This window comes from Danio aesculapii, chromosome 8, assembly GCF_903798145.1.
Source record: "Danio aesculapii chromosome 8, fDanAes4.1, whole genome shotgun sequence".
Taxonomy (NCBI): domain Eukaryota; kingdom Metazoa; phylum Chordata; class Actinopteri; order Cypriniformes; family Danionidae; genus Danio; species Danio aesculapii.
Window position 1 is genome coordinate 54186755 of NC_079442.1, and position 11628 is coordinate 54198382.

An 11628-nucleotide genomic window follows, 5' to 3' on the forward strand; every position below is an offset into this window, starting at 1 on the left:
CCAGCTGGGTCAGTTGCTGTTTCTGTGTGGAGTTCTCCTTGTGTTGGTGTGGGTTTCCTCCGGGTGCTCCAGTTTCCCCAACAGTCCAAACACATGCGCTATAGGGGAATTGATGAACTAAATTGGTCATAGTGTATGAGTGCGTGTGTGTGTGTGTGTGTGAATGGGTGTTTCCCACTACTGGGTTGCAGCTGGAAAGGCATCCGCTGTGTAAAACATATGCTGGAATAGTTGGTGGTTCATTCCTCTGTGGTGACCCCTGATGAATAAGGGACTAAGCCGAAGGAACGTGAATGAATGAATGAATTATTATTAAAATCAAGCTGCATTTGGGGAACTTCTTGTTAATGAGTAAACGTGTAAATATTACAATCTAACTTTCACCATGGTTTTACAGCATTTACTGCTATTATTAAAGAAAATAAAAGGGGGAAACCTAGACAGAGGCTGTCAAAAATAAGTGTAGGACTCTTTACTTCATATTTACAAATCCAAATGTCCCTAAATACACACAAACATTCATTTATTCGCTCTTTTTCCAGCTTAGTCTATATTTTAGGAAGGGGTCACCACAGTGGAATGAACCGCCAACTTTTCCAACATATGTTTTACAGCCAATGCCCTTCCAGCTGCAACCTAGTACTGGGAAACACCCATACACACTAATTCTCATACACACACTCATACACTATGGCCAGTTTAGTTCATCAGTTCCCCTATAGCGCATGTGTTTGGACTGTGGGGGAAACCGGAGCACCCGGAGGAAACCCACACCAACACGGGGAGAACATGCAAACTCCACACAAAAACACTAACTGACCCAGCTGGGACTCGAACCAGTGACCTTCTTGCTGTGAGGCGACAGTGCTAACCACTAAGCCACCGTGCCACCCCTACTAACATTATTTTTAGAGATAATGTGATATCATTTGTGCTATTATTCAAAACGGTTTTATTTTTGCTGAATATAGAAAGATGATCTTGAAGATGAATAATTCCAGAATCATCCAAAATTCAGGGCCAAATGTGTCAGAGTATGTGCAAAAATACAAATGCACATATATAATGATGTAGATTACATTACAGAAGTATATTTGACACTTAAAGCAGCTCATACCAGCTCAGAAATCAAAAGTAACCATGTTGATGTTGTTCGCTCACATTGCTAGTTTTGTGGTGAACGATTCATCTGTGCGTGTCATTAAAGAGCCCATATTATGGGTTTTTGAAAATGCCCTTCCATGTAGTGTGTAACACAGCTCTAAGTGAAGTGAAATATCCAAGGCTTAAATCTGTAAGTGTACAGTGTTTAAAACTATTGATTCATCTATAAAAGAGTCGACTCATAGTGCTTCAAACGAGTCGTCTTGATAACGAGTCATTAGGTGTTTCGCGATGACGCAGCCACGAAACACAAGCCTCGCCAGTAGTTACGCGCGCAAACCAGGGAGATTTGAAACCTGCGGCCCCGCCCACTAACACAGAAAAAACACTAGACACACACACACAGACGCCGCCGGTCCAATGAAGTCACGCTGTGCTCAGATGGATAATATTGACAGTCTCTACCCAAAGATGAGTTGTGAACTGTGAAGAGTCAGTGGTTGAGGTTTATTCACTAGTGTAAGTAAGTGCGATTAAAATTGTTGCCTCGTTTACTCTAGCTTGCAAATGATGTATTTATTGTGTTTTGTTACTTGTTAACCTGGTACAGTACACGCGGTTGCTCTTTATATTCTCTTATCACATGTAAGCCACGTTAAAAACGCGACACGTGCCGCTTTGTTTACGGATTTAACGTTAAATGCTTTTGTGAGCTCGCGTTCCACTGCCGTTTGTCATTGCTATGGCGATCGTAAGCTAGGAGACAGGAGAGGTGTCGATCTCCCTAGTTCTGTGGAGGAACGTGATGTGTTTATGTGTGTGTGTGTGTGTGTGTGAGAGAGAGAGAAAAAAAGAACAGGTCGAGTTTGTGACGCCTAGGGGCTAGGAGACAGGAGACTCGCGTCGCTTTCCCTAGTTCTTCTGAGGAGCGTTGTGTGTGAGAGAGAGAGAGAGAGAGAGAGAGAGAGAGAGAGAGAGAGAGAGAGAGAGAGAGAGAGAGAGAGAGAGAGAGAGAGAGAGAGAGGAGAGAGAGAGGAGAGAGAGAGAGGAGAGAGAGAGACTCGCGTCACTTTATAATATTGCATATTAGACTGTTGTTGGAGACCCTTACAACCTAAATATGACCCTATTTCATGTATAATATGGGCTCTTTAAGAAATAAAATAGTTTGCCCTGGCGACGCAGAGGTGCTGTCACCTCACAGCAAGAAGGTCGCTGGTTTGAGCCTCGGCTGAGTCAGTTGGTGTTTCTGTGTGGAGTTTGCATGTTCTCCCCGTGTTGGCGTGGGTTTCCTCCGCATGCTCCGGTGTCCCCCACAAGTCCGAACACATGCAGTAGGTGAATTGGGAAGGCTAAAATGTCCGTAGTGTATGTGTGTGAATGGGGTGTGTGGATGTGGATGTTTCCCAGAGATGGGTTGCAGCTGGAAGGGCATCCGCTGCGTAAAAACGTGCTGGATAAGTTGGCGGTTCATTCCGCTGTGGCGACCCCGGATTAATAAAAAGGAATAAGCTGAAAAGAAAATGAATGAATGAATGATTTGCCTTTTTAAATCTTTAATTTATATCTGAAAATGCACTTCCTGTTTGCTTTCAGTTAAATTCCCAGATTAGGTCTGAGGTATTGGGCGGGGCTAACAATTAACCACGCCCCTCCTATGACAACAATCAGAAATGGTGAGGAGGTTGTAATAACTCTCCTCAAACCCTTTTCTCCATCTTTCTGAATGAAACGCCTACTTTACTACATCCAATCAGCTCGCAGCAGAAAAAAAACAAGCCACGCCCACTGTTTTCTCATTTTATATTCTATTTCTCTAGGCACTGCATCATATTACAAAAAAAATCACGGTTGCAGCTTCCGGTTCATGCAGACTTTAAAGCCTTTGCAAAGTTGTGCAATTTCAAAGATATCCTGATGCATCTTTTGAGTCAAAACAGACCAGAACACATGGCTGAATTGACAAGAGACTCTTTAGGAATGCTTTTATTCATCAGTTGGTCTCACAAAGATCTCAGAAGAGAAAACGGGACTATTTACAGCATCAGAAACGGATGATGAACTCTTTAATGCTAACAAACAAACAAAAACCCAACCGAGACGTGAACCGATCATCTGTGACATCTCCAACGAAAACGACGAGTATAAAAATATCTCTGTGTGTCAAGACGGAAGCTGATGGAGACGTGGATCTCTCAGAACGGACTGATCTGGAGTCAGACAGATTCAGGATCCCACCATGTCATAGACGTAGATGTGATAGTCGTCGTTGAACTTGATGAAGTAAACGGAGGGTTTGGCCTGGACCTGCTGGATGATGGTGCCGAGCTTCTGCGCTCCGTCTTTATTCAGACACTCCACCTGCTTCCCCACCAGAGTCTCACTCGCTTCACCTGCTTCTCTGAGCTCAGCTGTCTCATCTGATGGAGAAACACACACACACAGAGATCATTATCTGATGGAGAAACACACACAATCATCATCATCATCACTATCATTACCATCATCATAGCCATCATCAACATCCTCATCACTATCATCATTACCATCTTCAACATCATTACCATCGACATCCATCATCACTATCATCATAACCATCTTCAACATTATCATTACCATCAACATTACCATCTTCAACATCATCATCACTATCATCATAACCATCGTCGTAGTCATTACCATCAACATTACCATCTTCAACATCATCATTACCATCATAACCATCGTCATCACTATCATCATTAATATCATCATTACCATCATCATTAACATCACTATGAACGTTACCATCGTCATCATCACTATCATCATTACCATCTTCAACATCATCATTACCATCATAACCATCGTCATCACTATCATCATTAATATCATCATTAACATCATCCTTAACATCACCATGAACGTTACCATCGTCATCATCACTATCATCATTACCATCTTCAACATTATCATTACCATCGTCATCATCTGCATCATTTCCATCATCACTATCATCATAACCATCGTCATCATCATTACCATCATCATTACCATCTTCAACATCATCATCACTATCATCATAGCCATCGTCATTACCATCATCATTACCATCTTCAACATCATCATCACTATCATCATAGCCATCGTCATTACCATCATCATTACCATCTTCAACATCATCATCACTATCATCATAGCCATCGTCATTACCATCAACATTACCATCTTCAACATCATCATTACCATCATAACCATCGTCATCACTATCATCATCAATATCATCATTAACATCACCATGAACGTTACCATCGTCATCATCACTATCATCATTACCATCTTCAACATTATCATTACCATCGTCATCACTACCATCATAACCATCGTCATCAATATCATCTTCAACATCATTACCATCGTCACCATCAACATTACCATCTTCACCATCATCATTACCATAGTCATCATCACCATCATAACCATCGTCATCACTATCGTCAATATCATCTTCAACATCATCATTACCATCGTCATTATCATCATTATCTTCAACATCATCATTACCATAGTCATCATCCCCATCATAACCATCGTCATCACTATCATCATCAATATCATCATTACCATCATCACCACCATCATTAACATCACCATCATCATCAACATTACCATCGTCATCATCACTATCATCATTACCATCTTCAACAATATCATTACCATCGTCATCATCATCATTACCATCATCACTATCATCATAACCATCGTCATCGTCATTACCATCAACATTACCATCTTCAACATCATCATTACCATCATAACCATCGTCATCACTATCATCATTAATATCATCATTAATATCATCATTAACATCACCATGAACGTTACCATCGTCATCATCACTATCATCATTACCATCTTCAACATTATCATTACCATCGTCATCACTACCATCATAACCATAGTCATCAATATCATCTTTAACATCATTACCATCGTCACCATAAACATTACCATCTTCACCATCATCATTACCATAGTCATCATCACCATCATAACCATCGTCATCACTATCATCAATATCATCTTCACCATCGCCATTATCATCATTATCTTCAACATCATCATTACCATAGTCATCATCCCCATCATAACCATCGTCATCACTATCATCATCAATATCATCATTACCATCATCACCACCATCATTAACATCACCATCATCATCAACATTACCATCGTCATCATCACTATCATCATTACCATCTTCAACAATATCATTACCATCGTCATCATCATCATTACCATCATCACTATCATCATAACCATCGTCATCGTCATTACCATCATCATTACCATCTTCAACATAATCATTACCATCGTCATCATTACTATCATAACCATCGTCATCACTATCATCTTCAACATCATCATTACCATAGTCATCATCACCATCATAACCATCGTCATCACTATCATCATCAATATCATCATTACCATCATCACCACCATCATTAACATCACCATCACCATCATCATTACCATCTTCAACATTATCATTACCATCGTCATCATCACCATCGTCATCACTATCGTCAATATCATCTTCAACATCATCATTACCATCGCCATCATCATCACTATCATCAACATCTTCAACATCATCATTACCATCGCCATCATCATCACTATCATCAACATCTTCAACATCATCACCATGATTACCATCATAACCAGTCATAACTATCTTCTTCAACATCATCATTACTATCGTCGTCATCCTCTTCATCTTCAACATCATCATTACCATCATAGTCATCACTATCATTCATCATCATCATTACCATTGTCGTCATCATCACCATCGTCTTCAGCATTACCATATTCACAACCACCGTCATCACCATCATTAACAATGTCATTACCATCTTCATCATTACCATCACATCATTACAATATTCATCAATTACCATCAGCATTACCATCGTCCCCACCATCATCGTTACAATCTTCATCATCATCATCATCATCATCATCACCATCTTCATCATTACCCATACTAAGTATATTGATAGCGGTGTTCGAGCCTCACCTGACTCGGGCAGCAGGCGCAGATCTCCATCCTTGTAATCCTGCATCAGTTGGTACATGTACAGCATCGGGTCTTTCTCATACGTGATAAAGAACCATGCAGGCATGCTGGGAGCTCTGGAGAGAACCAGACCCTTCCACTCGTCTTTGGATCCATCGTCCGTCTCGAACAGGTGAACCACGGGCCGTCCCAGAAGCCTGTCTGCCAGCCTGGAGTCGCTGACCCGAAACGAGGCGATCTGGCCCGGCTGAAGCTCCAGATCTCGAACCCGCTCGTCTGTGAAGAGCTGGAGGCCGTAGACACAGTCCACTCCATCATATTTGATGAGGAACAGGGAGGAATCCACCTCCACCTGCGACAGAACCGTCCCTTTCCACAGTGACACTGGAGATGAAACATCCTCCTTCCAGAGGTGCTGGATCCGGCAACCCACCACTGTCTGACCCAGCGGCCGCACAGGACTGACCGCACGAGTATGTCTGTGTCTGATACACACATGATAAAAACACACAACATCAATGCATCTGTGTTTGAAATACACATAATAAAACACATCAGAACGTGCTTGTCTGTAGCTATGTTTCCATTTATTTTTATGCACATTTTGCTAAGATGCGCATACATTTTTAAAATGCGCATATAAATGTAACTATTTTAAGCATAAACTCATTCAATTTAACCATTTTAAGCACAAACTCAATTTTAAAGACAAACTCATCAAATTTTGAACTGATTTATTAAATTAAGGACAAACATGCTAAATTTAACCATTTTTTTAACAATGATTTAAATTTAACCCCTTTCCTTTCCATTTGATCAATTTTAAGCACAAACTCCTTTCATTTTAAAGACAAACTCACTAAATTTTGAACTGATTTATCAAATTTTAAGGACAAACATGCTAAATTTAACCATTTTTTTTAACCATTTTTTGAATTTAACCCCTTTCCTTTCCATTTGATCAACTCCTTTCATTTTAAAGACAAACTCACTAAATTTAACCGATTTAAGCACAAACTCTTAATTTAACTATTTTAAAGCACAAACTCCATTAATTTTCAACCATTTTAAAAGCACACACTTAATATTGTTCATCTTTATCCACAATCTCACTTAATTATGATCCATTTTAAGCACAAACTTACTTATTTTGATCAAATTTTAAGAACAAACTCACTTAGTTTTGAACCATTTTAATGAAATCTCACTTAATTTAACCATTTTAAGTAGAGACATGCTTAATTTAACAATTTCACACACAAATAATATTAATATTGTTCCACTTGATCTACAACCTCACTTAATTTTGATCCATTAAGCACAAGCTGACTTTTATCATCATTTTAAGTACAAATTCACTTAATATTGAACTGGTTTAAGCACACTCATTTAATTTTCAACCATTTTAAGCACAAACTCACTAAATTAAGCAAAAAACTCACTTAATTTAACCCTTTTAAGTACAAACTCACTTAATATTGAAGCATTTTAAGTACAAACTCACATATTATTGAACCAGTTTAAAGACAAACTCATCAAATTTTGAACTGATTTATCAAATTTTAAGGACAAACATGCAAAATTTAACCATTTACCCATTTTTTAAATTTAACCCCTTTCCTTTCCATTTGATCAATTTTAAGCACAAACTCCTTTAATTTCAAAGACAAACTCACTAAATTTAATCGATTTAAGCACAAACTCCAATAATTTTCAACCATTTTAAACAAACTCACTTAATTTAACCATTTTAAAGCACACACTTACTTAATATTGTTCATCTTTATCCACAATCTCACTTAATTATGATCCATTTTAAGTACAAGCTGACATATTACCGAACCATTTTAAGCACAAACTTACTTATTTTGATCAAATTTGAAGAACAAACTCACTTAGTTTTGAACCATTTTAACGAAATCTCACTTAATTTAACCATTTTAAGTAGAGACATGCTTAATTTAACAATTTCACACACAAATAATCTTAATATTGTTCCACTTGATCTACAACCTCACTTAATTTTGATCCATTAAGCACAAGCTGACTTAATTTTATCATCATTTTAAGTACAAATTCACTTAATATTCAACTGGTTTAAGCACACTCATTTAATTTTCAAACATTTTAAGCACAAACTCACTAAATTAAGCAAAAAACTCACTTAATTTAACCCTTTTAAGTACAAACTGACTTAATATTGAAGCATTTTAAGTACAAACTCACATATTATTAAACCTTTTTTGAACACAAACTCATTTAATTTTCAACCATTTTAAACAAAATCTCGCTTAATTTAACCATTTTAAGCTCAAATTTGCTTAATTTAACAAATTTAAGCACAAATAATCTAAATATTATTTGACTTTATCCACAACCTTGATCCATTTTAAGCACAAACTGACATAATTTCGAATTATTTAAGTACAAACTTTAATATTGAACTGGTTTAAGCACAAACTCATTTAATTTTCGACCATTTTAAACAAAAACACAATTTAAGCACAAACCCACATGATTTAATCACGTTTCAAAGACAAACTCAATATTTTGATCAGTTTAAACACGCTCACTTAAGTTTGATCCATTTTATAAAGCACAAAATCAAATCATTCTGATCGATTTTTAGCACAAACTCCGTTTTGATGTATTTAATTGCAAACTCACTAAATTTTGACCAATTAACCAAATAGAAAGGAAAATAAGTTTATGCGTGAAGCTTAACTGCATTGAGTAATAAAAAATATATTTTTATTATAATAAACATGATGATTTTTCTGACCTGACAGATATTCAATCATTTATTCATAAATTGTTTTTATTGTTTTGCATAATTTAATTTCATTATGATAGTTTTATTTATTAATTTTATAACCAAACAAGATTTAATATTTCCAGTCATTTCTCTTCTCTATGACATGTATTTTGATTTTAATATTGTATAATCATATAATTATTATATAAAAACAAGACAGAAACACTGAAATTCAATGGTTTTTTTTTTGTTTTTTGCAGTGTATTCATCAACCAGAAACATCAGAATAATATATAATACTCACTTGTGGGAGTTTTTCTTCTTCATGGCGGAGCGGCCACTCGACACACTGCGAACTGATCAAAATAAAAACACCAGCTCATATTAGTTAATACAGTCAATCCTGTGTTTAGTTATGATTTAGTTTATATAGTACACGGGTGATTCTGACCTCCAGTGTGTTTGGAGCGATGCGTTCTGTACGGACTCTCCATCTGCTTTAATACACACAACAACAACAACAGACCCTTCATATTAGTTAAAACAATCACTCCAATTTGTTTGATACACAAACTCACTTAATTTTTATCACTTTTGAAGCAGAAATGTATTCATGTTGATCAAATGTTAATCACACTTAGTTTTTTTTTTGTCAAATTAAGCACAAACTAACTTAATATGCAATAGAATTGTAACCAGACTCACTTTATTTTGATCACATTTAACCACAAATTGATTTTAAACACATTACAAGCACAAACTAAATTTTTTGAAGACATTTTAAGCAAACTCACTTAATTCTTAAAAGCACAAATGTACTTAAGTTGAATCACCTTCAAACCACAAGTAATATTTTGATCAAATGATGAGCACAAACTAATTTGTAATGTCATTTTAACAAAACTCACTTTTTTAATCCCATTTTAAGCACAAACTCACTTAATTTTGTCACATTTTAGGCCCAAATGTACTTTAATTTTGATCAAAATTAATCACACTTAATTTTTTATCACATTTTAACCACAAACTCACTTAATTTTTTTATCAAAATTTAAACACAAACTCACTAAATTTGTAATAGAATTTTAACCAGACTCGCTTTATTTTGATCACATTTAACCGCAAACTATTTTTAATCACATAAGTACAAACTCAATTTTAATCCATTTTAAGCAAACTCACTTAATTAATCATACTTTAAGCACAAATGTACTTAATTTTGATCACATTAACCACAATCTTTTTGAAGACATTTTAAGCAAACTCACTTAATTCTTCATCATATTTGAAGCACAAATGTACTTCATTTTGATCACCTTTAAATCACATGTAATATTTTGATCAAAGATCAAATTAGATGCACAAATTCACTTAATTTGTATTATCATTTTAACCAAACTCGCTTTATTTTATTCACATTTTAAGCACAAACTCTTATATTTATGTGTATATATATATATATATATATATATATATATATATATATATATATATATATATATATATATATATATATATATATACACACACATACATATATATATACACAATATCTCAAAGAAGAAGTGATGACATTAAATATTCTGTGTGAAATTATGAAAAAATCATGTGGTTTTGAATTGGTGACAAAGAATAAAGATTTCAGATGACAATTATTAAGTATTTTGTTCAATCTGTGATCTTTAATAATAATAGTAATTTAATTTGACATTATTTTTGCTCTAAATATGACAGACACTATTTTTGGAAACCATGATGAAAATTCATCATAATCTATTATTACACTGTTAAAGTAAAAAAAGTGAATGTATCCAGATACAATTGTACTGTAATTACTCTATTCTCCTTATCTAGACAACATTTTCAAGCATGCACTAAGAGAAATAACATGTTTACCATAGTAAACACGGTACTTTTCGGAGTGTACGGTATTTTTAGGACTTGCATGCAAAAAAAAGTGTCATAAACTGAGCTAAAGCTGCACGAGAATCAACAGATGAAATGCTTATAAAGCCTCACGTTAACATTAGAAAAGCGCGAAAGAAGTGTAAACAACAAAACAATGTAAACACACACACACGACTAAAATTAAACAAACACACAACACACACCTCACTGTCCGCTTCTCGCTGCAAACTCGCGATGTTCGCTCAATTTGGGCTTTTTTTCGTTTAAAAATAAACAAAACAATTCAGCAAAAGTCAAATTTCCCTCAAGAGCAGAGTGTCTCCAGTCTTCATTCAAACAACTACAAACACAGACGAGATAAAAGACTCCGTGACTGATGAAACGGTGGATATTAATCCTCAATAAATAGTGGAATAATTATCTGGAGATGGGTTTATTTCACTCCTGTGTGTTTCAATCGAAAAAAAAATAATTACTTGAATCGATTTCTGACATAAGTAAATTAAAACGAAGTGAAATTTTAAAACGTGTTGTACAGTAATCGCAATAAAAGTCGAATTTCTGTCTTTAGCTCTACAAATATTTAAGTAGTTTTAAAATTAATTCATTTTTTGATAATCCTTTAGCGCGCCACCTATGGGAAATCCGCTAAAATTGCTTCGTTATAATCAAAAAAGTAGATAATTCGAGAATTCTGGTAAATAATCCAGTGTATTTATGTTTTGGTCTACACGTGAACAAGGCGTGCGTGTTATTCTCAGATTTACCTTGTGACTTTTATTTTGAAGCAACC

At 35.5% G+C, this 11628-nt stretch overlaps 1 protein-coding gene across 2 annotated transcripts; it reads right to left on the reverse strand.

Annotated features, from left to right (window-relative positions):
- Window positions 1-2655: 2655 nt before the first annotated feature.
- Window positions 2656-11589, reverse strand: spinb (spindlin b). 2 transcript variants are annotated; one of them, XM_056464208.1, is made up of 5 exons: window positions 11039-11589; window positions 9379-9421; window positions 9232-9283; window positions 6173-6657; window positions 2656-3524 (listed from the first exon to the last, which is right to left on the reverse strand). In XM_056464208.1, exons 2-5 carry the CDS (start codon window positions 9419-9421, stop codon window positions 3331-3333), a joined length of 774 nt encoding a protein of 257 aa, XP_056320183.1. In that variant the 5' UTR covers window positions 11039-11589; the 3' UTR covers window positions 2656-3330. The 2 variants fall into 2 exon arrangements, with proteins under 2 accessions (XP_056320183.1, XP_056320182.1); XM_056464207.1 differs by having other exon boundaries at window positions 9379-9424.
- Window positions 11590-11628: the final 39 nt, after the last annotated feature.

Coding starts and splice junctions, on each gene's coding strand:
- spinb (XM_056464208.1), bottom strand. CDS start 9,421: ATGGAGAGTCCGTACAGAACGCATCGCTCCAAACACACTGGAG. Junction 6,658..9,231: donor AAGAAGAAAAACTCCCACAA/GTGAGTATTATA, acceptor TGTGTGTATCAG/ACACAGACATACTCGTGCGG. Junction 3,525..6,172: donor GCGCCTGCTGCCCGAGTCAG/GTGAGGCTCGAA, acceptor TTTCTCCATCAG/ATGAGACAGCTGAGCTCAGA.